The sequence below is a fragment of the Neocloeon triangulifer genome, unplaced genomic scaffold (assembly GCF_031216515.1).
Source record: "Neocloeon triangulifer isolate White Clay Creek 2 clone unplaced genomic scaffold, ASM3121651v1 ptg000020l, whole genome shotgun sequence".
Classification (NCBI taxonomy): Eukaryota; Metazoa; Arthropoda; class Insecta; order Ephemeroptera; family Baetidae; genus Neocloeon; species Neocloeon triangulifer.
Genome location: NW_026775561.1, coordinates 43746 through 71169, shown reverse-complemented (window position 1 = coordinate 71169; position 27424 = coordinate 43746). Strand labels below are relative to the sequence as shown.

General features: G+C 41.7%; 5 protein-coding genes across 6 annotated transcripts; 3 read left to right on the top strand and 2 right to left on the bottom strand.

Moving 5' to 3' along the window:
• The first annotated feature begins 680 nt into the window (after positions 1–680).
• Positions 681–4699, top strand: LOC132204039 (cellular tumor antigen p53). Its single transcript, XM_059632262.1, has 8 exons — positions 681–690; positions 930–1046; positions 1866–1962; positions 2021–2207; positions 2266–2458; positions 2515–2731; positions 3600–3855; positions 3911–4699. The coding sequence occupies exons 3-8, from the start codon at positions 1877–1879 to the stop codon at positions 4019–4021; spliced, it is 1050 nt and encodes a 349-aa protein (XP_059488245.1). The 5' UTR covers positions 681–690; positions 930–1046; positions 1866–1876; the 3' UTR covers positions 4022–4699.
• On the bottom strand, positions 4686–5374 carry LOC132204042 (cytochrome c oxidase subunit 6A, mitochondrial-like). The gene is made up of 3 exons (XM_059632265.1): positions 5216–5374; positions 4930–5078; positions 4686–4878 (listed from the first exon to the last, which is right to left on the bottom strand). Exons 1-3 carry the CDS (start codon positions 5370–5372, stop codon positions 4792–4794), a joined length of 393 nt encoding a protein of 130 aa, XP_059488248.1. The 5' UTR covers positions 5373–5374; the 3' UTR covers positions 4686–4791.
• On the top strand, positions 5365–27349 carry LOC132204037 (serine/threonine-protein kinase S6KL). 2 transcript variants are annotated; one of them, XM_059632257.1, is made up of 10 exons: positions 5365–5594; positions 9313–9428; positions 9485–9611; positions 9664–9765; positions 9816–9939; positions 9990–10097; positions 10147–10305; positions 10358–10446; positions 26403–26597; positions 26856–27349. In XM_059632257.1, exons 1-10 carry the CDS (start codon positions 5499–5501, stop codon positions 26946–26948), a joined length of 1209 nt encoding a protein of 402 aa, XP_059488240.1. In that variant the 5' UTR covers positions 5365–5498; the 3' UTR covers positions 26949–27349. The 2 variants fall into 2 exon arrangements, with proteins under 2 accessions (XP_059488240.1, XP_059488241.1); XM_059632258.1 differs by lacking the exon at positions 26856–27349 and adding an exon at positions 26664–26832.
• Positions 5827–9215, top strand: LOC132204035 (protein TAPT1 homolog). Its single transcript, XM_059632252.1, has 4 exons — positions 5827–6338; positions 6498–6779; positions 6829–6954; positions 8350–9215. Exons 1-4 carry the CDS (start codon positions 5889–5891, stop codon positions 9082–9084), a joined length of 1593 nt encoding a protein of 530 aa, XP_059488235.1. The 5' UTR covers positions 5827–5888; the 3' UTR covers positions 9085–9215.
• On the bottom strand, positions 11479–12917 carry LOC132204041 (cytochrome c1-like). Its single transcript, XM_059632264.1, has 2 exons — positions 12762–12917; positions 11479–12242 (listed from the first exon to the last, which is right to left on the bottom strand). Exon 2 carries the CDS (start codon positions 12235–12237, stop codon positions 11635–11637), a length of 603 nt encoding a protein of 200 aa, XP_059488247.1. The 5' UTR covers positions 12238–12242; positions 12762–12917; the 3' UTR covers positions 11479–11634.
• Positions 27350–27424: the final 75 nt, after the last annotated feature.

The following is a 27424-nucleotide window of genomic DNA, read 5'->3' as shown; positions in this document are numbered from 1 at the left end:
AAAACGTTTATCGCATCTTGCCTTCCATTAACTGAACTTTTATTGATTTTTTAAGAAAAGTTCAAATAAAAAACCGTGCTCTTTTTGTTACACAGATTCATAATATATTGAATTGTGAAAATTTTCTCCAGGTCGGAAAGCATTTCAGTAATTACAACCATTGTAGGTCAACATTAAAAAAAAACGTCTGTTGGAAAATTTTGATTTTGAAAATAATTAACTCTTCCATCAAACTTAATGGAAACATTTAGATCGTCGAATCGGTATGTTTATTTAAATATTTAAAGACGTGATTTTTTATTTTATTGTATTTTTTTATTTTTAAAATTTAACAGAAAATTGTTTCAATTTTATTTTATGTATAAATAAAAGTAGGAAATTTATTCGCAAAATGAACTTAAGCAATGCTTTTTTATAATCGTTATATTGAAGACAAAATTACTTCATTTAATTAATCAGTCACCATTATTTATTGATTTATTAATTTAACATAAGTACAATTTCATAATTAAAAAATTGAGTGCAAATCAATAATTTTAAATAAATAATTAATACTTTTGTAATAATTTTATAGTAATATTTTATTTAAATTAAATTATACGGGTTTCACTTTACCTTCTAAAAGATTAAATGCGGTGATCTTGTGTCAAAATTATTTAATTTTTTTAAGGGTGGAGGTGACAGAAAGGTGATATTGAAAAAATAAAAAATGTCTTTTCACGATCGCAGGTAAAAGTTTCCACGTCCCATTGCGAAATCAGATCTATTTTTTCCTTTATTGTCTGAAAAAAGCCATCTGGCGGCGAACGAGGCAACTGTTTGGTCAAGCAAGAGAGAGGAAGCCGTGATTGGTCGGTTTCATTGTCTTGGCCGTGACGTCTCGCCTGAATCTGTTCAACCTGTTGGGCTGCCGAGCGAGAAGAAGAAAACAGAAAGCCGAGCCTCGTCCGACGGAAGAGACAGACTTGTGTGTCCTGTCCGCTCGCCGAACCCGCTCTCGAGCCGCAGCAGCCGCCGCCGTCAGTCCCAGTTGAATTAATGCATAGGTGAGTGTCCTTCGAGCGTCCGACTGCGTCCGGCCCCGTCTCGAATCGAACGCACGCTGCAGAGGCACGAGATGGAAAAGGACGACTCGTCCGAGACTGACGCAACGACTCGGCCGCCGAAGCTCTTTTTATTTTGCTTCTCTTCCGTCGGCCGAGATTTCCTTTCATTTCGGAACGAGATCGGCGACCGGTCGGCCGATTTAAATTTTCTGTCAAAATCAGCAGCTCCGGCCGCAGAGGCCATCTTGGCAATCCTCAGGTGTTTGCCTCTGGGGGGTGTTTTGTGGGGGAGGAGAGCAGCAGTCTCTCTTTGTTTTTCATCCGGTTTTCGCTCCAAAGCGAGACGTTCAGATGCTGCGTCTTATTAGAGTTTAATAACAATGCAAACCATTGTTTACATGCTTCATTGCTATTCACGTTAGCATGTCTTTTTTGACATTACAAGACTTTCAAGAGAAAAAAACCCAAAATTTTTTGAAATGAAAGAATCGTTGCTCGAAAATTGTGCCAAAGCTTTTGAAAAATTATCATAAAATATCGAAAACTTTATTAATTTTTTTTCTAATCGTGCGTAAATTTTGAATTTTTCAGGAAGTCCCATCAGATTTCCATTTCTTTTCAAAACTCAATTTTCTGAGAAAAAAAAATCACTTTACAACAATGAGGCAAAAATTTATTGTTGTTTGAGCTCTCTGATTGGGTATTAGTAAAATTTTTCCCAATCGGAACGCTCGGCAGCAATCCTGATAGTAAGATAATTCCCTGATTAATTTTTTTTTTTTTAAATTTGTTAATTGATTGAAATGATTTATTTTGCAGAAAACTTCGCGATGAGCTTTTCAAACACCGTTACCCCGGATGGCGCCGTGTCCCTGGCCGAAATCAACCCCACCATAGAGCCCATAGTGAATGAGAAGTATTTTCTTTCATTTGCCCAGACCGAGTGCTAAAAAGTTTTCACCTTTCAATTGCAGCGACTACCACCTGTCCTCGCAGGAGTCGGACCACGGCGAGGGGGAGGTGATCGTGGTGCCCAACCCCGTCAACCACGCCACAGGGGAGATGCCCAGTCTGGAGGAGTTCCCAGGCGTTTACGACTTCAGCCTCTTGATGGGCGCCTGCACCGTGCCCGAGTACAAGAACATCAAAAAGTCTTGGGAGGTACAAATCCATCCTCAAATTCTTCCTCGGCAAATTACGAATTTTGTTTCATTTTCAGTACTCGCTGCCGATGAACAAACTGTTCGTCAAAGTGGGGAGTGCGGTGCCCGTGTCGTTCCGCATCAACAACCAGCTGGACTGGAGCGAGTTGAAGGTGAGGGGCCTGTTGGTGTACGACAACCCGGACGACTCGCGCAAACCTGTCGAGAGGTGCGTCGCCCACAGGGACCCCAACCACAAGAGCAACCAGGGTAGCTGATGCAAGGCCTGGTCTCGGACCGAATTTATCACTCCGAACTGCTTTCAGGCTACCCTGACGTGAACCACGTCCTGTGCTGCCAGCACAGCAACGCCACCTACGCCTGTGACAAGACGAGCGGCCGCTACAGTGTCCTGGTGCCCCTGGGCGAGCCGCAGGCCGGGGCCACTTACATGACCATCTTGTACGCCCTCATGTGCAAGAGCAGCTGCGAGGGGGGCGTGGCCAGGCGCAACACCTCCATCATCTTCACCCTCGAGAAGAAGTAACGATTCCATTCGTTCTGGCAAACCAATAATTAGAGTTTTACATTTGTTTGCGGGCTTATTTGGCATGCCGAACAACTATTCTGTTGGCATAAAAGCCATAGGTCATTGGTCAAGGTCACTTTTAAGTTATTTAATGTTTTGTTTAGAAAGAAAGTCATATTCTGGGTATGATGGTTTCTCTGGATTTTTTTTGCAGTTATAGGAACAAAATATAGCTCGTTTACTTTTACATTATTTATGTTAATTTCAGAATAATTCAATTTTTAGTTCCCTCACTAATCGCGTACAAAGTAAAAAAACTAATACCACTTCAGGTGAATTAAATCATGAGCCATTTTAATATATTTGAGAACTTTGAGAATAATTTTGACTGAAATGATTGTTATTTCAGAGTTTTTACTCAGTTTTTCTAACTTAAGACTGGATTTGTGAGAGAACTATAAACTTTTCTATTCTGAAATTTACAAATATAATGTTAAAGTACACAAGCAACAACCTTTTCCCCCCAAAAATTTGAATGTTTTATTGGTTTTATGAAGTCATAAAATTGCTTAAAAGTGACCTTGACTTTTGACCTACAGCTTCGGTGTAAAAGGAATAGTTGTTCAGCACGAAATTATGTTGAAATATGACATTTTAAGACTTAACGATTGCAGATTTAAATTAATAATTAAATTTTTTCCAAGGAGAAAGTCATAAATTTAAAAAAAATTTGCTTCACATTTCCTTTTTAAAAGCCCCTAAACTTAAGTTTCACTGAAATGATTGGTTTCCTAAACAAATTCCTCCCAAGGCCCTGAGGGTACTCATGGAAATGCCCCCATTTTTTTACTGACAACAGATTCTAACTTTTTTGTTTGGTAGCAATACGGTTGTGGGCCGGCATGTGGTGCACGTTCGGATCTGCAGCTGTCCGAAGAGGGACATGAACCAGGAGCTGGAGGTGCTCAACTCGGAGAGGAACAACCCCATCAGCAGGGGCAAGAAGAGGAAGATGCCCTCGTTGGCCACGGGGCCCATTCGCATCAAGAGCGAGGGGTGCGCCTTCAACCCCGCTGGCCAGTTGTTCAACAACGACGTCGTCCTGCAGCCGCGCTTCGAACCGCTCAACTACATGGAGGTCCGTTCGCAAACCGTGCAAGCTACGTTGATCAGTTTTCGGTTTTTGCTTTCAGGTGCGCAGCCCCGCCCACTTCAAAATCCTGCTGGAGAAGGCATACGAACTGTTCAAGTACAGGGTGACCCACCAGGCTGCCATATACGAAAACCTTCTCAAAAGTGTGTAGTAAGCTCTGCACGACCTGATCTTGATTACCTCTCTACGCCCTGAAACCAGGGTCTTCTGACTGCCTTCTTTTTACATACTTTCCCACACAACCGAAAGTATTGCTCTAAGTTTACATTAAATTTTTCTTATATTTTATATGAAAATCTTACAAAGTAAGAGAGATTATGATTAGAATCTGTCGCAGCTCTGCAGACAGATTATTTTTTTTGAAAATGAAGCTTTAATTTGAATTTTCTCTACAAATTCAGAGAGACATGGATTTTCTTTTGTTCAACCAGATGTTTGTTACAATTGCACGACAATAAGTGATATATTGGGAAAAATTGTGCCTTCAAATTTAAAATTAATCAAAAAGTGTACAAAAACTTAACGATCTTAGGTTACAAATGTATTTGCGTTGCTCATTCCTCTTAAGTAAGCTACCTATTCCTCTTAAGTAAGCTACCTTACCTGCCCAATGTACATTGCAACTTGACAAATCCCTAGAATGTAACTTACAATGCAGAATTGCAGATTAACCAGAGAGGAATACATAAAATTTGGTAGGTTTTTCTGCCTGCTGTTTGTTTTTTGAGGTTGACTAAATAATGAAGTTGATTAAGCTGTTCCTAAAGTTAAGACTAGTCTGTAATACAGCTTGAGGAGAAATAAAGATCTTCAAAGAAATGGAATTAGACTTATTTTCGTTTATTTAACTGCAATCCAGGAAACAGGAGGAGCTGATTTTATATGTACAACTAAATTGATTCTGACGAAAAAATCATTTTTCTAGTGGTCGTGCTCATAGCCTCCGGGCAGGGCGTTCACGTGAGGGTTGTGGAACAGACTCTTCTGGCCGTCACCCCACGGGAAGCGCTGGAAAAGCCGTTCAAATGAAAATGTCAAAAATGTTTTGACTTTTTGTACCTTGTCTCGCTTCCTCAGGTGCTCGTAGGGCTTGAACTCGGGGGCAGTGTGAGGGTGCTCGGTGATGCGCAGATAAGCGTTCACCATGCACAGAGCCACGCTGGGAATTGCGACGAAGAAGGAAATGTTCCTCCAGACCTTCCAACCACCTTGAAGGGCGAAAACAAAGTCATGTTAGAAAACGATCGATCGAAGAAGGCGATTTTCCGAGTGACGAATTCGGGCATTTGAGGGGGGAAAGGGCGGTTCAAGCCATTTAAAAAGGGGCAGGGGCTTCCGGAATCACCTCCGTGACCACCGGCGGTGGCGGCGCTGCTCTGCACGCCCGCCCTGAGGGCCGAGTTGGTGACGATCGTCCTGACAAGGGTAGCGGACACCATTTTTCGAGATGGCGATCTGCGAAAAAAGGGGGCGTGGCGCAGGAAGCGAGGCAGTGCTGCCATCTGCAGTGCTCGGGCGTGACGTCATGCTGGGTGGGAAAACTAGAAAATAATGAGTGTGTGAAAGTTTCGCTTTTCGCTCGATTCGGGAGCCGACGCCAAATTCGCCGCCGACCGCGAGACCGGCAGATGGGCAACGTCCAGCAGCGGGACGCCGGCGCCGTCACCGCCGGCTGCGCGGGCCTCGGCGCCTTCAACCAGCGGCACCGTCGATCCTCCAGCGAGGTATTTTAAATTAAAACCTGCTTTAATTACGCAACTTTCTCTGTTTATTAAGTTTTTATTTAACTCGTCGGTCGTCCGATTGAGAGGTGTGTGTAAAATTTGAATTCATCGGCGGCCAAGGTGTGTCCGAATTCGCTCAAAGTTGTTTGTTTATCGGACGGCACCAGGACGGCACCTGTCAGAGAATTTATGCGCATGTGGGGTGGGAAGGGGGGGGGGGAATCGCGCGGCCCAGCTGATCGACTTGGCTTCGAAGTTCGAAGGAAAGAGATCGTGTCCGATGTTTGCCTGCAAATGAGCGGCGATCGAAGGGATGCGGAGCGGCGAATTTACTTCGACGCGATGGACAAGGAGGACGAGTTCATGATTCGGCGGCCGCCGCTGCGACGCTGGCAGACGGACGACTTTCGGCCGCGGCGGCGCCGCGACGACCTCCAGCAGACCGCGGTCACCCTGGCGACCTTTCTGCGCGTCGAGCTGACCCGCGACTACCTGCTGGAGCAGGACGAGGACCGCTTCACGGCCAAGCGAGAGAAAATCTACTCGTTCTTCAAGATCCCGCGCGAGGTCGAGAAGTTCATGGCCTACGGCTTTTTCCAGTGCGCGGACAGTTTCCTGTTCGTCTTCACCTTCTTGCCCGTGCGCTTCGTCATGGCGCTCTGGGCCATCCTCGTCCGACCCTTCCACCACTGCTTTGGACAACTCGCACTGCTCAAACCTGCCGAGGTCTGCGACGCCCTCAAGGTATGATTTTTGAATACATAATCAAGAATTTCTGGCAACAATCGAGATCTTTTTTAAATTTAAAGCGTATTGTTGCAAAAGACTATTGAATCTCAAGTGCCTATTTTGTAATTTGAAGAGAGTTGAGCAAAGAAGTAATTTGATACGAATTTCTTTCAGGGCATCATCATGCTCGTGTGCTGCCTGGCGATGAATTACATCGACACCTCGATGATGTACCACCTGATCAAGTCGCAGTCCATCATCAAGCTGTACATCTTCTACAACATGCTGGAGGTGGGAGACCGGCTGTTCTCTGCGTTCGGCCAGGACACGATCGACGCCCTGCTCTGGACGGCCACGGAGCCGCGGGGCAGGAAGAGGGAGCACTTTGGCCTCGTCCCGCACCTCCTCTTTGCGGCCATTTACGTCTTTCTGCACAGCCTGCTGGTGCTCTTCCAGGTCTGCGCTCCCATTCTTTTGTAATTGTTGTTAATTTTGTTTTGTTCAGGCAACCACTCTGAATGTGGCCATCAATTCAAGCAACAAAGCCTTACTTACCATCATGATGTCCAACAATTTCGTCGAGCTCAAAGGAAGCGTTTTCAAAAAGTTTGACAAGAACAACCTTTTCCAGGTTTGTATTTTCTCTTATAATGCTTATTTCATTTAAAAAAAAAGCACTCTGTGCTAGGTCAAAAGGCCTTTTATCAAGACAAAAGCCTGCTCGCCCAAAAGGCTTGGACGAAAAGTTAATTTTTATAAGGGATTCTATTGCTTCTTAAGCAGCAAGGAGTAACTCCTGTGAAGTGTTAAATTGAAATTGACGTTTTTGTTACGTAATATTCATCTTTTAATCGCATCAAGTAGATCTAATAATTGTGTCTGGCAATTTTTTAATTTCAAATCCTTTTAACATATTTGTGAATGACATGTTTTTGCAGCCTCACATTCAAGTGCAAAAAATATTTCCCAACTGTTGTACAAAACTGCAGATTTAAGTCTCGAGTTATTGAATCTGCTGAAGTAAAAAATAGCATTCAGTTTGGTCTATTTATATGTTTTTTTTTAAGAGATAATGAAGCAAGGCTTCCCATAAAAATTATAAACTGGAAACGACTTGTTTGGAAAATATGGCGTTGATATTTTCAAAAGGCCAGGCGTGGACAAAATGCATTCTTGGGCCAGAACGTTTGATCAAAAAGCGCTCTGTCTTGAAAACTTTTCCACACATATTCAGTGCTTTTATTAAACAAATGACATTTTAAAATTTAATCAATAGTTTCTAAATTATTTTGAAACTTCAAATTTGAAAAGATTGTAAAAACTAAAAGATAATTTGCACTAATTAAGTCCACATTTTCCCAAACTTTAATATGCTGCTCATTGTCTCTGTCAAGTAGCATTATATGTATTTATATTTGTCCTCTACAATGTAATTAAAAAAAAAAATCATGAAATCATATAATATATCAATTTAAATTGCCATACCAGCCAACTTAATGAACTGCTGGTTAAAGTACTCTTTATTAGTTAAAATATTGAAATGAAATTAATCAATATTTTGCTTTTAAATTTAATAATTATTTAAAATTTTAATAAATTTGAACTAAAAAAAAATTAAATTTGATTTTGTTTTTTGCAATTGAAAATTATTGATTCTTTTTTTAAATTTGATAGTTTTTTTGAAGCATGTATTTTACACATTTTTCTAGCTTTCTTTTCCACGCGATTCTTAAAAAATATGCTTCTTGCCCAAGTCTTTTGTAAGGATTACAAGGCAGATCGCTTTTTGTCCAAACCTTTTGGTCGGAATGCATTTTAACCACTCGTGGCCTTTTGTCAACAATATGCGTCATGATTTATTATAAAATTATTGATTTTTTAAACTATAGTCCAATTTTTAGTTTATTTAATTTGCTGAAATCATTTTGTTGACATCGAACCAAAATTGTTCATTATTAGCAAAGAAACTGTCATTTTTCGTGTCGAGCATAGAAATAACTGATTGTTTGCATGATTTATTTTGCAGGTTGCGTGCAGCGACGTGCGGGAAAGGTTCCACCTATTCGTGCTGCTGTTCATCGTGGTGCTGCAGACGATGAAGGAGTACTCGTGGCGCGAGGAGCGCTTCTGGGTGTTGCTGCCGGACTGCGTGATGGTGCTGGTGGCCGAGGTGTTCGTCGACTGGGTCAAGCACGCGTTCATCACGCGCTTCAACGAGCTGCTGGACGACGTGTACCGCGACTACACGGCCAGCCTGGCCTTCGACACGGCGCAGACGCGGCAGAAGCACGCCGTCTCGGACCACTCGGACCTGGTGGCGCGCCGCATGGGCTTCATCCCGCTGCCCCTGGGCGTGGTCATGATCAGGGTGCTGGTGCAGGCGCTGCACGTCGACTCGCCCGCCGGCCTCGTCCTCCTCGTCCTTGCCTACCTCTGCGTCGCCTCCTTCCGCATCCTCAACAGCCTCGTCATCCTGGGCAAGGCGTGCGACCTGATGGCCTCCTTCCCCGACAAGCCCCTCACGCCCTGCGCCAGCCCCGCGGCCATCCTCACCAACAGCAACGTCACCCTGGCCAGCCTCGGCAACCTGCTGGACGCGCGGCCCCTCACCGAGGACGAGTCGCAGGAAACGCCGCCCGAGTCGGACAACGAGGACGACGACGACGACCTCGTCGCCAAGTCCTCCTTCTTCCAGCAGAGGACCCGGTCCGAGCCGTCCATCTCGCTCTCCGACAGGGAGCTCGTTTCCACCGATGCTTGAATTTTACTTAACTAGTCTCACAATTTTGTCTCTGATTTCCATTGTTAAGTGTAAGTTTGATTTTAAGTCGGATCAAAGCACTGAATGTCGTTTTTACTTCGCCAATTAGGTTAAATAAAGCATATTTTTGCAGTGCAAACCAGTCCATTTCTTTCACTCCTGCCAAAAACTCAATTATTCGAACTCTGCTTGTATTGAAAGGAAATTAACTTTCATTTGTTTTTCCAGTACAACCTTTCGGGCCTGTCGACGGCAGGCAGTGGATGCTTCAGGTCTTGGAGTTCGGCCAGCACTCAGTCGACCTACAGCGTGTCCAGGCCCTGGTCTCGAGTGTCCAGACACAGGTTTGATTCGGACTTGGCAGGTGCTCTGTTTATTTATTAACCACGTGTGCATGCAGGTGGCGAGAGTCGACTTTGAATGACAAGTTCGAGGCTGCAAAAACTGCGTGGCCGGTGCCTTTGATCGAAGCTGCCTTTTTGCCTGAATTCAAAATTGGCACGGACGTCAACGAGCATAGTTTTGAAGTACGCTTCGTTTTCCTTTTCTTTATATTAAAATAAAATGTTTGAACAAAAGTTGCTCAACAGCCTAGCGAGTGGATCGTACGGCAAGGTGTACCACGTGCGGAAGAGGGACACGGGCGAGCAATTCGCACTCAAAGTACTCTCCAAGTCGCAGGTACAGGTTCAGCTTGAGGCGCAACACCCTTTTTCAGTTTCAAATTCCAGTTGATATCCGAGAGTGGGGTCAATCAAGTTAAAAACGAAGTCAGCATCCAGTCCATGTGTGGTCACCACCCCTTCATCCTCAACTGTCCGTTTTACTGGCAAAGCAGAAAGAAGTTATTTATCGGTAAATTTACCAAAACGCCACTTGATTCTTAATTTATCTGCAAATTCTAGTCAGCGAATACATGCCAGGCGGCGAACTGCTGGCGCTGTGGCAAAAGTACGGAGCACTTCCTCAGGAACTCTCAAGAATTTACATTGCAGAGCTGGCACTTGCATTGGGTAATTGGCTGCGTTTATTTTTAATTTTGGTCTGATTTAATGAATTCAGATTTCCTGCACAACGCTGGAGTTATTTTCCGTGATCTCAAATTGGAAAATGTGATGGTCGACGCCAGCGGACACCTCAAAGTGATCGATTTCGGAATGGCCAAGTGGCTGAAACACGGAGAGCGCACGCGGACCTTGTGCGGGACCGTCCGGTACATGGGTTTGTGGCAAGTTGAGTATTTATTCGAGTGCCAATTTCGATTTGACTGCAGCACCCGAGTTGGTCAGCATGGAGCCTTACGGGCATGCGGTGGACTGGTGGTCTTTGGGAATCATCGCCTTCTGCCTCATCACAGGAGACGTGAGTTTTTTCAAAATAATTTTTATGCTCCATTCGCAACTCATTCAAAAAATTAAAAATGGACGGTTAATTTTTAAATCGCGGCCGTGTAAATAGTTAAATTGTCCTGCAGAAGAGGGACTCGAGATCTGGCCTGTGGGAATTATTTGAGAAATGTAGGTCTTGTATTTTAATGAACGCATCCCGGACTCACTTTGTTATCGGCGCGCATAAAAAGAACGGGTTTTCTCGGAGCATATAAATATAAATCACGTGAGGAGCTGGCGGCGTGCAAGCAAGCAAGGAGATATTACTACCTAATATATTTGAGCTGTCTAACGATGCGCTCGAACTTGATCTTGCTCCGGACGAAACGTTGAACCAGGAAAGCACGCCGGCCTTTTAAGTGCAACGACGGCCGATTAAAATTCTGACCGCACTTGATTCAATTGTCTGCTGGCGGAGCGTTGACGCGCGCCGAGAAAACTATTGATTCCGTCGCCGCCGATTTTAGAGGCCGTCCGCCCCTTGCAATCGAGACGACCTTGTAGCTTCGTCCGCTGCTTCTAACGACCCGAGAAAAAGTCTAAAGTAATTGCAACAACCAATAAAACAAAGCAAACAAATGTTCCATTTGAGACTTTTCGATTTTGAGCTCGCACAAGCTAATTGCTTGGCCAAACCAAATGTGTTTACTTGAAAAGAAGAAGGGACGGCCCGCGCAGGTACAACTTTCCGCATTCTCGGAGGCGACCTTGGCACACGACTTTCGCGATGACGTACGCTATTAAAATAATCACTTTTTTGGAGGATGCGAAGCTGTTTTTAATTAAATTCTTATCTCTCTTCCCTCGTGAATATTCATTTTTAAAGTCAATTAATGCACAAGCATGGTTTTTTGTAAAAAAGTTTTATTCTTCTCATTCATAAATACATTCTTAACTTAACGTACACGTCGGAAATGTTGCACCGTCTGAAATCACACTTGCTAAAATATACTCTGTGTTAGTTGAGTCGAATTTCGCTAATTTAGCAGACGCTCGGCTGCTGTTAAAGGATTGGATGGAAAACAGTAAAAATAAAGCCCGGGAATGACAAGAAATAGATTTCCTAGCTTGAAAGTGTTGCGGAAATAAATTAAGGGGGCGAAAATCTATTTGTCAGACGGCTTTGGGTTGGCGCGTGTGATCGAGGGTTGCACGTGTGTGTCTACGAGGAGCTGCTGGGGGTGGTCGATTCCTCGGCCTCGGTCGCCTCTTCAGTCTTTTCCTGGTCGGGGGCGTCGCGGACCTTGCGGCTGGCGGCGTCCTCGGCGGAGGGCTCGGTGGTGACCTCGCCGTCTTGCTCCTCCTCGGCCGTCCTCGCGGCGGCGAACTCGGTGGTCACGGCGACCTCCTCCGCCTCCTCCTTGCGCACCTCGTCGACGGCCGACTCGGCGGCCACGACGGCCTCCTCGGGGGCGGCCACGGCCTCTTCGGCGGGCACGCTCTTGAGCAGCTTCTCCTCGGACTCGACCTCCTCGGCGAACTCCTTGTCGTCGGCGGCGGGGGCGTCGGTGGCCGCGGCGGGCACCTCGGTCGACTCGGCGGCCTTGACCTCTTCCTCGGCGCGGACCTCCTCGGGCACCACCTGCACGGCGGCGGCCAGATTCTTCTCGGGGGCCGCCGCGGCCGACGCGTCGTCCTTGACCACGCTCGAGTAGTCGCTCACGATCAGCGGCACGGGCTCTTTGACCTTGACCTGGTCACCCTCGACGGGCTTCGCGACGGCAGCGCCTAAAACCGCAAACAGGCACACCACGAGCAACTTCATTTTGCCTGCAACAGTCAAAAGAAAACATTTTTTATCACAAAAAAGTCAAGTTTTTCTAATTAAAAAACAAAAAACTAAGTAAATCTCATATTGTGTGGAAATCGGAAGGATTTGCAAACAATCGCGACGCATTCAAAGGAATCAAAAGGCAGCCCGGCGTGAAAGAGGAAGATCTCGTGCGATATCCTGCGTGATTTCGAAGGTTGTTTTCGCAAAGTGCGCTTTACTTTTCGCAACTGTTTGCGAGTGGACGGACGGTTAATTGCGACAGGCTGCAATAAAAGCGGGTTCGTGCGTTGAGCAAGAACGGCCGTGACATTGGTAATGGCAGGCTTGAGAATAATTACGCGATTAAGGCAGGCTTGAGTTGAGTGAACCGCTAATGGCGCCAAACCAGTTTTTGCCTCGGCTGAACTCGGAGGAGGGTGCGATGTGGATTTTTTGCGCAACCGCGGCGTTGAAATTAATTGCCGAGCGGTGACTTGCACGCCCGATCACCTTAAGTCGTGGAAAAAAGGACTCACCTCTTTTGCAATTAACCCTTGTGAGCTCACTGAAAACACTGCACTGTCTGCCAACTGCCTCGGCCGAGATGAATCTGAGCTCCTTTGGCCCCCGCGACTCCTTTTAAAGGCAGCACCACAGAAGGCGGGACTTGGCCCCATGGTAGGGATCTAAACGCAACTCGCTGCAGTCATTCAGTTCCCAGCCACGACTAGCTCGCCATTATCTCGATCGCCACTTCGAACCGACTGCATTTCCTCGCCTCGATTCCCAACCAAAATCTTCCTTTAAATCTTCTCTCAAATATGTGCTCAAGAAATTAAAATTATTTAATTAAGTTAATTTTAATTCGTGTTTGTCAATTCTATTGCGAGTGAAAACGCCAAAACTGGTCGTCCTTCTCCCATGAATTTCGCGCATCGCCAATAAATAAAACTGAATCGGAGCAGATCTGGTTTTTCTTTCCACCTGCCTGAGTCACCGGGGAATTTCAACTTTTGCTCAACGCGCGAGACCCAAAGATCTTGCAGGTCGTGTTCTGATTTTCAAATGCACGCCGCAAACCACATTCCGTGCATGTCGAAAGACGATCTCGGGATTTGCATACGCAACTCGCCACCGTAATTTTGAATGGAAATGTGAATCGAAAAATCGAAGCCAACGGTACGGAAGCCAGCGCGCGCAGAGGGCAAGGCCGACCCGAGCCGCAGGTGGTCCATTTTTATTGTTGTTAATCCGAGCGCGGCCACGTGATTAATTTATGGCCGACCCGCGATCGGTTTCCCTGTTTGGCGCCCAAGCGCGTCTGCCCACAAATTAATTAATCGCAGCCAAACGCGAATTATTCAATATCTCAAATTTCCACTTACAATTTGAATCTGGATTTTTTATTAACACTTCAAAATTGTTACAAATGCGTCGTTCTTTGGGACAATTTACTTATTTTAATTGCTCGGCTCGATTTTGAAAATAAATAAGGAAAGCTTGTCGTTCTGCAAAGTTCCCAGACGTCATTCAAATTGAGTTCATTTTAACGGTTTTTGCTTTTGAACGTGTTGCAACCATCATAATAGGCAGAGTTGTTGTTCTAGTTTCTATCCAGGTTTACGAACTATCTTGGAGATTCTCGTTGCATTGAATTTTAATCAACGCAGACTAATTTTTACTAAATGTTTTTTTTTTTTAAACTCGGTTTTTTGATCGCGTTCCCTCGGCTCACTTAATTTTCCGTTGGGCTGCAATTTCTTTTGAGCAAAAATGGGTTCCTCGCGGCGCCTTTCCTCCTTGGCGATTTTTTTCAAGGAACTCGGCAGTACCAAGAAGCTCGGCCCGTTTCGCACCGACACCAGAGTTCTGCTTTATTTTTATATGCACACTAAAGTAATTAGACAAGAAAGCAAGCGGCGATCGGAAAGGTGTAATGGAAGAAAACGGCGCGCAGGAAATAGCGAAAGAAGGAATAATTACAGCATCGCTGCGTGCCCGTCGGCTTGGTTAATGCCCCTTGCAGTGGCGCCCGCCTGCCGTCTCCTCTCTCGCTTCAAATTATCATTAGCCGCGTTTAATCCAAATACTGCTTTTGATTCTGCTGCGGCCGGCGTTGATTATTCAAATTCAATCAAAATTTTAACTCGTTTTTTAGCTGCGAAGTTGATTCTTCGATTCAAAGAAAAATCAAGCTAATATTTTAGCACTTTCAATTATATAAATATCTGCAAAATCATATTTTTGGTTCTTAAAATTCCCAAAAGTAATTAAAAGTTATATTTGCCGAATTCCAGTATGGCCACCAAAGATGCAAATAAGGGTTTACTAAATTAATTTCTATTATAAATTTTTTAATTTTCTCGGTGCGAGGTTCGAGCTAATGAAACCAAGGTATTTTCTCTGTAGACACCAAGTTTGTGGGTTAAGGGTCATTAACCCTGGCAAAAGGTCAAAATATAAAGATTTGTGCTCCTAAAAAATGGGCAACCCAAACAATAATCCAAAAAAGCCAACAGATGCGCCATGTATCTTGGTTTTAGAGTGAAAATGTTGAAAAATCGGTTTTGAAAAATAATAAAATTGATTTTTAAACAGTGAACTAGAAGAAGAAAGGTTAGTTCGGATGAATTAAAAAGGGAACACATATATGGACCGAATGACATTGACCGAATGCATCCAATAGACATTGACCGAATGGGAATTTTAAAAATACCCTTCTAGGACATTGACGGAATGGACTTTCAACGAATAAAATTCCAGATGCGGGACTTTGACCGAATGAATGAGTGAACAAAATGATGTTTTAGATTGAGGTTTTTACGTAGATTTACTGAAACTGTGCAATCAGAACTTGGCTTTAAAACTGCTTTATACAACACAAACAAAGACACAACTCTACACTAATTAGAAAAGAAAAAACACACGCACACTAACAACTCTGAGACCAAAATGATGCTTTATTTTGAATCGTCACCTTTTGATTTCACTAGGTATTTTATCACTTTTACATAAAAGTTATCGTCATTATTCTACGTAGATAATGGTCTAGTCAGACTCTCATTCTTCTTCTCCTTGGCTCATTAGGTGCAGGTGTTTCCTCTTCAAAGTTTTCTTTGTCTGCATCTTTCAGTTCACTCCTAGCTGGATTTTAGGTGAAGTGGTATGCTGTTCCAAAAAATCTGTAGGATTTATGTGCCCTTCTTCAAGAAGCTTCGATGTTCGAGGATTGTTCATAAATTGTTGCAGAAAATTGCCTTCATTCCTCCGGTTCCTTCAGTCACAACCCGATCTTTGATGGCTTTTCGAAGCTCGCTGACCTTCTCTTTCATTGGATTAACAGGGTGAGGGTCATGTGGCGAATTGACGACAAAGTCACTTGTCACTTTCATCAAAAATTTTTCCTCGGTCTTTGCAACTTCGTAATTTACAACGCTACAACGTTGTACCCAGCCTTTCCAACCGCCGATTGTAGTGGTAAAAGAATAACTTCATGATATAAAACAGTTTTGTTGTGTTTTACACTTGGAATCCTGACAGCCTTACCCAACATTTTGGATCAAGTGACACACTCCCTATAAACGGCACCCCTAAACACGCATGGGATTGATGTAAAAAGTTTGGAAAAAACTGGTTTTATGAGTCGATTTTATTCGGTCAAAATCCTTTTGGGGGTTGAACTATTCGGTCAATGTCAAAAAGCTATTCGGCCAAAGTCGTTCGGACAATGTCCATTCGGCCAATGTCCTCTTCAGGCCATTCGGTCAAAGTCTATTCGGTCCAAATACCACTACCCAATTAAAAATTAGAAGAAGAGGCTTTTTCATTACTTTTTATTTATTCATTAAATTTGATTGATTTCCATTTAAAATTGAAGAATTTAAATAAAATTTGTCAGTAGGTTTCTACTAATTACTTGAATTTCTTACAGTAATTAATTCAAACGTCATTTACGAAAGGTCAAACATGATGAAATTATCAATTTTCCCTTCTTTATTTCAATGCAACGTTAATTTTTTTGTTTTTAAACGCAGCTTTTGTTGGATCGATGGTGAAATTTTTTGGCAAACCAAAAGACAGCACTAGGACCGCCACAGGAGGAGGAATGAATTTGTAATGAAGGGGGTCCCCGTCCGGCCGGGCGGCGCGTGAAAAGAGTTGGGCCTTGGGAAAAAAGTAGGCATTGCTCTCGAACGAACGAATCCTTGGCGACGGTGAAACAGAAAAAACGGGCAGATGGTACACGCGGCCGCCTAACAACCTCTCGTAAATTGTCAACTGTGACCCCTGCGGCTCCAAACAAGGTCACTGACTGCTGCACTTGGCACGCTCGTCGCCGCGCGCAGATGCATTCGAATTAATTATGACGAATCACGTGAAAATAAACTGCACCGAGCCATGATTTATCGTGCTCTGTCTCTCGCGAATCGCATTTAATTTTATAATTTTTCTTATTGAGCGACGTCTCATTGCAGCGCATCCTGTTCGAACTCGGCACAACCGCGCATTTCTTCAGTTCGTTTGGATTCCCCTTGCGTGCAATTCCTGCCACCGTCAAAGACCAAAGGGAACTTTTCAAAGATTTAAACTTAATTTAATTCGAAAGCTTATATTGAGGGATTGCATTTTAAATCCAGATATTAATCTCGAGAATTGAATTAAAATAAAACAAATCTGCTTTAATGGGATTTTATAAATAAGTTTTCCTCGAGGTTGCCTGAAGTATATCTTATTTTTAAATGGAAAAAAATTAACTTCGTCACTCGAAAATACAATAAAAAATAAATTCATTAATTTAACAATATTTGTAAAAAACTGTTCTTCAATGAGCAGACGTATCAAATCTGGAGCTAAAATACGAGTTCTTATGCATAATTTTTTGCAGTCTTGACAGGCTGAAATTAAAATTAATGGAATCAAAAGCAAAACGTACAATTTGCGCGTGTCTAGAATCTAGAATAGCCAAAAACTCGGCTTGCGAAACGTGTAATTATGAAAATTGGCAAGAGCTAAGCAAAACCTCTCTCATCGCAGTGGAATTTTGGCTCTTGAGGGAAAATCCCAAAAAATATGTATTTATTTGCGAGGAGAATTAGCGAGAGAGCGAAAGTTGGTTTGAAACTTTTCGCAAGTGGCTTCCTCTGGCAAACACAAAAGTGGACCTTGGCACGATTGTTGTATAACGAACTGACCATTGATAACAAAGAGCCCCTTCAATTGGAAAATTGTCGTGTTGATTGAGGCGGGCGGCGGGGTCGCTCAATTTGCGCCATCCCTCCCTCACGTGTCCCAATCGCGAGAGAGAAACCTGTTCTTTCCCAACGCCGCTACTCGCGCGCGGCCACTTTATCAGCGCATTTTTCCCAAGGGTCAAAGAAATCGTCAACAACAGATCGCGGCGGCGGCGACGGATTCGGTTTCAACAAAGCCTCCTTTTCTTTTCCTGCACCGTCTCCGGCGCATCGCAAGTGCAGTTATTCAAATGCACACACAGATCGATTTCCCTCCGAGCAGCGAATCTTCCGTTTGAGATTTTTCAGATCACAGATTAAAATTGTCAAATCCGCACAGGGCAAAGCAAGCGATGATTATTTGTCTTGTTTGAGCCGGTTTGAGCAATGAAATTTATTTTATTACAACAAATGAATTACTCAATCGTGCGAGAGATTAATCAATGAATGAATATTGTTGGCTTTAATGAGGAGCTTATAATGTATTATACAGTGTAAATAAAACTTGACAACCTTTTCCCGTAATATCATTGTATATTTTTTATGTCAACTGGCCAATCGATTCTATTTTTCCATCTTAATTGAGTTGATTTGAACGTGATTTGGTGAAATTTGTATCAATTTTGATCCGGCCAATTTGGAGAAAGAAAATTCCATCCACAAGCCAATTCTAATTTCAAATGGTGAGAAAAATTAGTCAAAATTATTTTTTTGTTTTTCATTAAGCCTCTCCTTAATTAAACATGAAACATAATTTCGTTTGGTTTGCAAGAAGAAGTTGATGGAGAGAAAGGCGACGTGTTTTGAGCGGAAACGGTGTCATTGAGCGACATGAGCTTTGTGATAGCCCCCTGCGCACTGACCAAGCTGTCTACGAGACGCGTCCAAGGCCGCGCGCCACCCTGCATCGCCATCGAGTGCCGTTAGCTCTTCCTATTTCTGCATCTTGCCTGCTTTGCCGCACAAACGACTTAATTACAGCGACACACGTAATTCGCTGATTGATCGCGTCGGGTGTCAACCTCATTGGACACCGTTTCAAACTCATCCCGCCCCATCGCACTATTATTACTATTAAATTGCTATTTATTTTTCAAATTTAGCTATTGTAGTTCTAGGACCCAAAATAATTCAACTTTGACTTGAAGAAATTTGTGATAAAAATAACCATGGAATATAGCAAAATTAATTAAAAGTATTAATCGACAATTTTCATATTCAAATTGGATTTTTGTAATGCCAAAATGCATTAATTTCCTATTGCAATTTTTATTTATTGTGCAGAAATTGTTTGCACATGTACAATTTTTAGCCTTAAACAATTACAACCTTAGGAGAAATATTCATATTAAAAATTTTAAGCTTAAAGTAGGTAAAAAATTTGAAGCAAGCTGCCAAAGTTTAAATTTAATTTCTAGAGATCAATGTGCAAAATTTCGGGCGTTTGCTGTTCTTTGGCGTTTTATTAATAAATTATCAGTTGCAAACTTCATATAGAGAAGTTTCAACTCATTTTGCAGTCGGATCAACAAAACTTGCAGTCGATTTCAAACAAGTGAAATTTTGTCCTGGTGACGAATTGCAAATTTGCCGCGTGTTCTTAGAAAATCGCAGGCTGGGTTTCCTCGTGGGGATCGGAGTGACTTGGAAATTGGCCACTCGGCGCGGAGAACGAGCCAAGTTTGCCAAAGTGCGTCACAGCAGCGGGTTTGCACCTCAAGGCCGCGCACAAAATCAATTTTCGCGAGTGAATCATGCACGAAATTTGCGGGTCACTGACCCCGCATTATTTGATCAAACACCGTCGATTCCTCGCTTTTTATCGATAAAATTAATTACGCCTCCCAAGTTCGTATTGTTTTATTCTTCTGATGCCAGCAGCTCTCCCTCCCTCCCTCTCTCGCTTTTCGCGTTTTTGAATAATTCGCCTGATAAGAGAGAAGACCGGCCTTGCTGATACGCAATCTCGTTGCGCAAAAGCAGTGAAAATCCTCTCACACTTGGCGGGCGTGCGAGAATTGAAATCTCCTCTTTATTTCCTCAGACCGCCCGCAAAAGCACGATTGTGTTTTCAGCCAGAGATCCTCACAAGAATGCCGCACCATTGCCAAATTTGAATTTCTTTTTTTTCTGCATTTGATTGGCTTCATCAAATCAAGTCTGCACAACAATCGGAGTTTACAAGAATCGCAAATTTAGCTTCGATTGTTGCAAGGTTCTGATTTAAGCAAAGAGTTCATAAATCCTCTGCAAGTACACCAAAAATTATGAGGTAAATTATTTTTGTCAAAACGTGGCGGAAATTTTTGGCCTGGCTTGATTCTTGGAAAATAATTTTGGGCTTTAGTTATCTCACATGATTATTCAATTAAATTCGCAAGTTGAAGAGGAATATTTGCAGGCCTCGGGCATAATTCTTATAGGAAAGGCAGATCGACCAGAAAAGTTCCCCCACCACTTTCAGTAGGCTGCACTTTTGAAAACGATAATTTAGTTCGTGATTTCCAATTTGCAGGTTGTTCTGTCTATTTTAGTCTCCCTGTTTGTATTAAATTGGGAGCGACTTTGAAAATTCTGAAAAAGTTCCCTTGATTATGGAATGGAGCACTCTTTTTCGATTAACATTTTGATCGTCGCCTAGAAGGAAATAGAATAATCAAGAGAGTTAACCTGGTTTCAATTGCGCGCGACAAGAAAGAACCGGAACGTAATTTTTGACGGTTCATATAGAGTGGCTCGGCCTGTTTACTCGATTTGAAGTGCGCGCGGACAAAGTAAAAAATAGAATAAACCCGTGCGGCGTTAGGCGCCGAGGAGGCTGCTCGAAGGAATTTGGGTTAAAGCTTTGGTCTCGGCGGCGGCGGCGGCCGAGCGAGCCGGCCAGGTTCGAGATGCAGGGTAGAGATTGATGAAAATAAGAAGAAGTCTCGGCGGAGGAGCCGATGACCTCCATATAAAGTGCTGCGCAGTTTGCAAATCTTTCTTCTCTTGCTACATTGCCGCAGCATCCCTGCGACGCCGTTTTTATCAACTCGAGAGTGCACATGAGACGCGCGCCTTATCACTTTTTTTTCGAATTTTAATGCAAAGCGAGAGAGGTTTTTGCTCGCGCACGCAATCTTGTGGTCGCGAGCTTGAAAGAATTTATTAGCCGAGACGTGTGCCATGTTTATTCACGTGTTTTCTTTGGTTGCAGAAATCCAATCTCTCTCACAACCTCACCATTAGCAAGCAGCGTTCTACAAACCTGAACTTAAATTTTAAATTTAAATCACGCAATCCCTTGAGCAATTTGCTTTGAAACAAGTAACGTCTGCAGTTGCCGCGGTGAAGTTATAATAATGCAACTTTTGCTGAGCATTTTTTATTTTCTTTAATTTTGCAATCAACTTTTAAAAGTTCAGTTAGACTTTTGCATCAAATCTTTTTTAAATTTCTTTTTGATCAAAAATGAGCGCATTTATGATCTTTTAACGCTTCCTGCGTTGCATCCATTCAGATTCAGATCAATTGAAGGTTGGATTGATTAATGCAGTTTATTTTTGGAGCAAAAATGTATATAAAAATCTTCTCAAATTTATTTTCATGGATTCCTACACTGGTGGTATTTTTCAAATTTTTATAGGGAGTTAATTTAATTTGTGCTTTTCATTTGGTTTATTTGCTATTTGTTAAACTATCCAATTTTGGAAAATTTGTGTTTAGCTTTTTAATTTTATAAATGAAGATTGATTCAAATTAAAATCACGTCTGTTTAGAAACGGCTTCTGGCAAATGAAACGCGGGATCGGATTTTGTTTCTCTTCAGGAAAGTATTCCTCAATTTCTCTCTCCTAACAAATTTTCAAACAAAAGAAAAAGGCCATTTTTGAATAGTATTGAACAATTGATTTTAATTGTCACTTTTGAATTGATTGTTTAAATATTTATATGCCAAAGAGGCTGCTGCGATTTGATTGGCAGCGACGGGTGTTTTTTTTTCTTTTCAATAGATCTCTATTCAATAGCGGCGGCAATCGCGGCTCTCCCGCTGCGCCCAAGGATTAATAATCGCTCTCTAGCGCGAGTGCCATAAAATAACCCCAACGAGAAACGTTTGCACGCCAACGTCTAACGGGGGTGTTGCGTTCACTGCAACGACCAAAAGAAAAAAGCTCGGCCGCAGGTCAGTGACTACGGCGTGTGAGCAAAAAATAACTATTTAATCGTCCGCGGGGAGGGACAGAAGTGCAAAAAACGCCTAGACTAGACCACGGCTGTAATTATGGCCGCACCAAATCACACTCGACTTCGACCTCCCTTTGCTTGAGGAAAAGCAAAGGGAACGTTCAAAATCAAATTTGCATTTTATACATTTCATTGGCGATTGTTGAAGTATTATTATTATTGTTGTTTATTTGTCCACATTGTTTACATTCAATAGTTGAAAACACTTTTTTTGCATAAAAGGAATTGGTGTGGACAATACGAAACCACCCACTAGAAAGAATTTTGCTAAAATCCAAGATCAAAAAGACCCCATGCGCCGGAATTGAATTTTTGCCTCACCCTTTAATTAAAAGCAAATTTTATTTTTTTATTTTCATTTAGCTGACGAATTTTTTTTGGCAAGGTTAGATGCCTTTTTATGCGTTCTTGAAACTTGGAAGGGTCCAGAGATACTGAAAAAAATTCTGGTTCGTTGATTCCTTTTAATTTGGCCAAGCTAGAAACAATTGAATTTTTGACTCACCCTTTAATGAAAAGCAAATTGCATTATTTATTCATGTAGCTGAAATTTGTTTCTCGGTTTGGGATGTTGACTTTTTCGGCGTGCTGGATGCTCGAATGGGGCAGATGATACAGGAATTTAATTTTTTCTTTTTAATAATATGATATTTATTCCTTGGTATTTTAAGAACCATAATATTAATTTTTATAACTTTGTTTTCAATATGAGTTGATACAAAGATCTCAAAAATAGCTCAATTTGCTGGAAACTGAGATATTTTCCAAAAAAAAGCAATGCTTCAAGATATTTTCTAAAAGTTGATCGCGGTGACCGCATCAATTTTCTAGTTTTCAAAATGATCTTTATGGCCTAAGGCCTTAGCTATTAGTTTTTGCGCATGATTTTTATGCCCAGAGGTGGTTGCATCGTTGCATCCTCTTTAAACCTTTGCAAAATCATATTCCCTTTTGTAAATTTTGCTGTGAATTCATGTGACGTGCTGAGTAATCTGGAAAATGTCTATTTCTTTGTTGTAATATTTATTTCATATGAAAAAAGAGACAAGGTCAGATTGGGAAATTGGTGCGCGCGGCGGTTAATTAGCAGGGTGACATTAGTCGTTGATGAAGTGAAATGCTGATAAATGAATAAGAAGAGCTCCTAATAAGGAGCGATGCGTGCGTTGACTTTGAGAAGAAAGAAGTGGCGCGCCGGAGGCTGGGTGGACACATCGGCGCCGCGCTGACCTCACTCGGCCGCCAATTGAGCCGCCGCCGGCACGCTGGCTTGTCTCACGCATTGTTGTCCCGCGTCCGTCCCGCCGGCCGGCAAATTTTTTCCCATCCGCTAATTGCAGCCCCAACTTCGTTTTCCCAACTCTTTCAAGCAAGTTCAGTCGCAGTTCGAATAGCGACAAAGTTTCGCAAATTTTGGGTTTGCTTTTTTGATTCCAATGAATTTGATTCATTTGCAAATTCCCTTTCTCCGATTTTCTAATTATCCAAAAATTAAATTTGCCAAGAAAATCAGAAATTTGCCAATTGATTTAAATACTGCGGAAAAATTGAAGGGTCAACAAAGGTCACACGCAGTTGCATCAGAAATCAGAATAAGGACTTCCAACTTGATACAAAGTTCTCAAGCCGACGTGTTGAGAGGAATCGATTAGTGACCAAAAAGTTGGAACCTTTAAAGGCTATAAAGGGTGAAAAAATTACCTTCTGGAAAAATCAAACCATCTAAGCTGACTTTACCGAGGTTCACTTCTGCGAAGTGAAATACCAAAAGCAGAAATATTGCACCACGAATCTTGGTACTTTTGAAAGAGCTGCGCGAGTCTGAAGACGGACGGCGGCTTCTTTGTCGGCGGTTCGAAGATTTCGAATGAAACGAGAATTACCTGCTCGCATTGCCAGAGAGCGGATATTTATGGCTGCGCATATTAAAAGTCTCGCAGCAGAAAATTTATCTGCGTGGAAATAAATTTGATGCGCAGTTTTATTGAACTTGTGCAGTAATCGCGTTTTAATTGACTTTTGAAAAGGTGATAAATTGGCGTTGATTCGTTGCACAGAGGTCACCACGTGGGAAATCTTTTATCTCTTTTGACACGTTCGTCGCATTTCACTTGAATGGAAACAGGAACTGCAGCAAAGGCAACCACTTTTTAAGCTCGTTCAGACTTTCTTGCTTGCAAATGCAATCTTCAGGCAATTTTTGAAACATCGCTTTGTCTCGCAGTAAAATTCCGCTCAGGTTTTTGGTCAATTACGCAAAGAAGGGTGCTTGACCAACACAAAACTATGGGCGAACTTTTGATACCCTAACACATTTTAAATCTTATGTTATTATTGATTATATAATACCAAAAATATAATGGATATACAAGATGCTAACGACTAACGACAGTGTTCCAATTTATAGTCAATGTCATGAACAAAATTGAAAATTCATTAATTACACAATATTATTAACGTTTTATTTAAATTTTAATCATCAAGCATTACAAAATTATAACTATTTGCATTAAATGACAAAAATTAAATGCTATTTACTTTATTTCAATTTTTATTTCATGCAAACTTAGAAATTTTTAAAAAGAATTTTTATTTGGATACTTTTATAAGGAGAACTTTTCTCTGCTTTATTTATTTTTTGAAGAAATTGACTCTCAACAAGATCATCATGGAAGTCTTCCTCGTTGTATTAAAATGTGGGTTTTTTAATTTTGCTGATTTTTTTTGTATGTTTCTTGCTTATGAAATAAGGTCGCAGACCGTGATTGAAACTAATAGAGCCGTTTTGTTTTTTAATAAAATCAACAAGGAAAAGCCCGATCTCTTCATGACTGCACTTTATTTATTGCCTCCTGTAAAATTTCTAAAAGGATTAATTCCAACCAGTTCAAGCGCAGTTTTGACTGCTACCAAAACGATTGCTTAGGAAAATCCCTTTCTTACACCGTAAAAACTCATAAAGTCTTGAAAGTGAATAAAAAAAGACTGTTCTCTTTTTTGTTGATTCTACGCACTTGCTTCTCATTTTCCCTGTTGTTGAACTTTGCGCAAAAGCTGAAGCGCAATCTGGGGGAACGAACAAGTTGATTTGCGTGACACGTTGTTGGCCGTGCCGCTTTTTTACTTTTGCACTCGTTTGTCCATAATTTTAATTAGCGCCGTTACGATTTTGTTATTCTTGGTTGAAAGCGACGTCTCAATTTGGAAGTGAAAATAAAAAGAAGATTAATCACTGTGCGCAGCCACTTTTTATGCGCGATTTTTACTTGCAATGCTTTGTTATTTTTCCATTCAAAATAACTGGTCTCTCATAACGGACCAAGCAACTCACTCCTTTCGCATTTCCATCGTGCAAATGAATAATTCGACAGGCTCGCAGTATTCAGCCCACCCTCTCCAAATCTTTTTTCACGAAATAATTAAATATCAAAATTTTGCCGAAATTTTGTTCGGAATAAGCAAAAAATGCAAAAAAATCCATTTTTTTTTCAAAAATATTCAGAAAAAGGATATTTTTCTTGCAGTTCCGCGTTTAGATGAAAAGCGACGAGGATTAATTTTATTCATTGCCTGCGTTGTGATTAATTGCGCGCGCTACTTGTATAATAGTTTTTATGGCCGCCGCGTCCTTCTCGTAATTCATTCTGCATCGCTAATTTTTATTGCACTCGTCGTCCGACAAAGACTAATTATGTTAATTCGCTGCACCGTTCGAGTCACTTTAGCAACAAATTAATGCAAACTTCTTCCTGCCTATTTGTGTCAATCCAAAGTTCCTATTTCTTTTAATTACCAATTTGCGAAAATTCACACGCGCTGCACGCAAGCATAACCCGGCCTCCTTCCTATCCTAACAACTGTGTTTGTGCGTCAAGAAAGAGTGTTAGACAAATTCCAGGAAGTTGAACCAAAAATCAGAAACACATCATGAATTCCTCTCATTTACAAATAAATGCAAAGAGAGATTTGACAAATTAAATTGCGATATTATTCCATGAACGTAAAATTTATTCGAAAGCTATCTTTTGAATTTTATATCCTCCAGTTGCATATCTCAAAAGCTTTTAAATGAAATTATGGGCTAGCTTGAATTAAAAATTAAAAGTGGGGTGGAAATTTCCAAAAAATGTTACTAGGAAATTGATTTGAGATAATGTCGATGTGATGAAATGAACGAACTTGTGAATGAGACAAACAGGTCCGCGCGCGTCCATTTGTGCAACTTTTTACCGATTTTCCTTGAAAGGAAGTTGAATAAAGTAGGAATACTCGAGCAGTCTATTTTTAGGAAACAGTTACGGGAAAAGAAAGAGTTGCGAATGTCAAGTCACTGATGGACTCGGTTTTTAGGGGTAAAAAAGTCGACTATTTTTAGCTGATTTTACAGATATTAAGTCGCCTTTTTAGCTTTTTTTTGGTCAAATTAGTCGATTTTAGTTGATTTTTTTAATTCGGATTTTTTGAAATATAAAATACATGATAATATTTTTATTTTAATAACCGATTTTTTTTAAATTTACGATAATAAATCTCTATATTTGGAAGCATAATAATATTTTATCACCCATTTTTCATCTCATTTAAACTTTCTAGCTAGCAATTATGTAGAACTTGATAATTCTATGATAAGTTATATAGAAAGGTTGGGCTCTACATTAGGAAGATGTAGAGAAATATTTCTACATTGAGCCGATGTCACTGACCTTGTCGCTTTTGCAGTTTCCGGCGCGCCGACAGTCCCCCGCGGCCCTGACAGCCCCCGACGCCGCCCCCGGACGGTGCGACGCGGCGGGCAGGGACCTGCTGGCCCGCCTCTTGCACCCTGATCCCCAAAAACGGCTCCGCTCCCTGCTCACCCTGCACACCATCGCCTTCTTCAAGGACTTCAACTTCGCCGACATCAGGGCCAGAAAGGTTCGTTTTTCACCATTTTCAAAATATTATTACTTCCTTTTGATAGAAACAAATTTTTTCTCCCAGCTTCAAAAAATTGACACAATATATTTGCGGAAATGAAGCTTCAATAATTTACTGCGACGCAAATATTGGACTTGGCATTGAATGTCACAGGCCTTAATTTCAATCAGACTCACCGCAGCCTTTGTGGTTTTGTGTCAATTAAACTTAATTAATTAATTGGCAATTAAAAATTAACCTTTGAAATGTTTCAAGTTCTGCCCGCAACAAATGCTGGACGAGTTGGAGGCGTCGCTCGCAAAATCTCGGCAGGAAAGCTTTGGCCAGTGGATCTACGGCTTTGACTGAAACTTGTGCTTTGGCGTACCTCCAGTTTTATTTCTGCCGCTGTGATCGCTTTCAGAACTTTTATTTATCGCAACTAGAGCGTCCGTCCGTTTGTTAAAGCGTTTTTTAATATGACATGTGGAAAATGAAACCTCGTCGACATCACACACAATTAAACGTGAACTTTTTCTCAGTTGGCCAATTAGTTTAAGACAAATCCGACAAATACTTTTAGCTGGAAGAGTCACTCTTTATTAATTTTAGCGTCGTCCGTGTTCCTATCTTGCAATGCTGAACTGCGTTTTCGATAATCGTAATAAAAATTTCGTCTGATTATCTCGCAAAATAAATGACGTTATTTGAAAAAAATTTACCACTGATTTGTATGCAAGCCCGCAATTCATGCGCGACTAGCAAGTTGCATAACAGCAGATTTTTCAGGCAACACGTTTCGAAACTGTAAAAACAAGTTTTTTTACTTAATTATATAAACTGCT

Bases quoted from the DNA above. Each gene is read 5' to 3' on its own strand.
- LOC132204039 (XM_059632262.1), top strand. From the start codon at position 1,877: ATGAGCTTTTCAAACACCGTTACCCCGGATGGCGCCGTGTCCCTGGCC. The intron at 1,963-2,020 runs GTATTTTCTTTC...TTTCAATTGCAG, and splicing joins GAGCCCATAGTGAATGAGAA to CGACTACCACCTGTCCTCGC. The intron at 2,459-2,514 runs GTAGCTGATGCA...AACTGCTTTCAG, and splicing joins CAACCACAAGAGCAACCAGG to GCTACCCTGACGTGAACCAC.
- LOC132204035 (XM_059632252.1), top strand. From the start codon at position 5,889: ATGAGCGGCGATCGAAGGGATGCGGAGCGGCGAATTTACTTCGACGCG. The intron at 6,339-6,497 runs GTATGATTTTTG...AATTTCTTTCAG, and splicing joins AGGTCTGCGACGCCCTCAAG to GGCATCATCATGCTCGTGTG. The intron at 6,955-8,349 runs GTTTGTATTTTC...TTTATTTTGCAG, and splicing joins ACAAGAACAACCTTTTCCAG to GTTGCGTGCAGCGACGTGCG.
- LOC132204041 (XM_059632264.1), bottom strand. From the start codon at position 12,237: ATGAAGTTGCTCGTGGTGTGCCTGTTTGCGGTTTTAGGCGCTGCCGTC.
- LOC132204042 (XM_059632265.1), bottom strand. From the start codon at position 5,372: ATGGCAGCACTGCCTCGCTTCCTGCGCCACGCCCCCTTTTTTCGCAGA. The intron at 5,079-5,215 runs GTGATTCCGGAA...TCGCCCTTCAAG, and splicing joins CACCGCCGGTGGTCACGGAG to GTGGTTGGAAGGTCTGGAGG. The intron at 4,879-4,929 runs GTACAAAAAGTC...CGGCTTTTCCAG, and splicing joins ACCTGAGGAAGCGAGACAAG to CGCTTCCCGTGGGGTGACGG.
- LOC132204037 (XM_059632257.1), top strand. From the start codon at position 5,499: ATGGGCAACGTCCAGCAGCGGGACGCCGGCGCCGTCACCGCCGGCTGC. The intron at 9,940-9,989 runs GTAAATTTACCA...TGCAAATTCTAG, and splicing joins CAGAAAGAAGTTATTTATCG to TCAGCGAATACATGCCAGGC. The intron at 10,098-10,146 runs GTAATTGGCTGC...TAATGAATTCAG, and splicing joins AGAGCTGGCACTTGCATTGG to ATTTCCTGCACAACGCTGGA.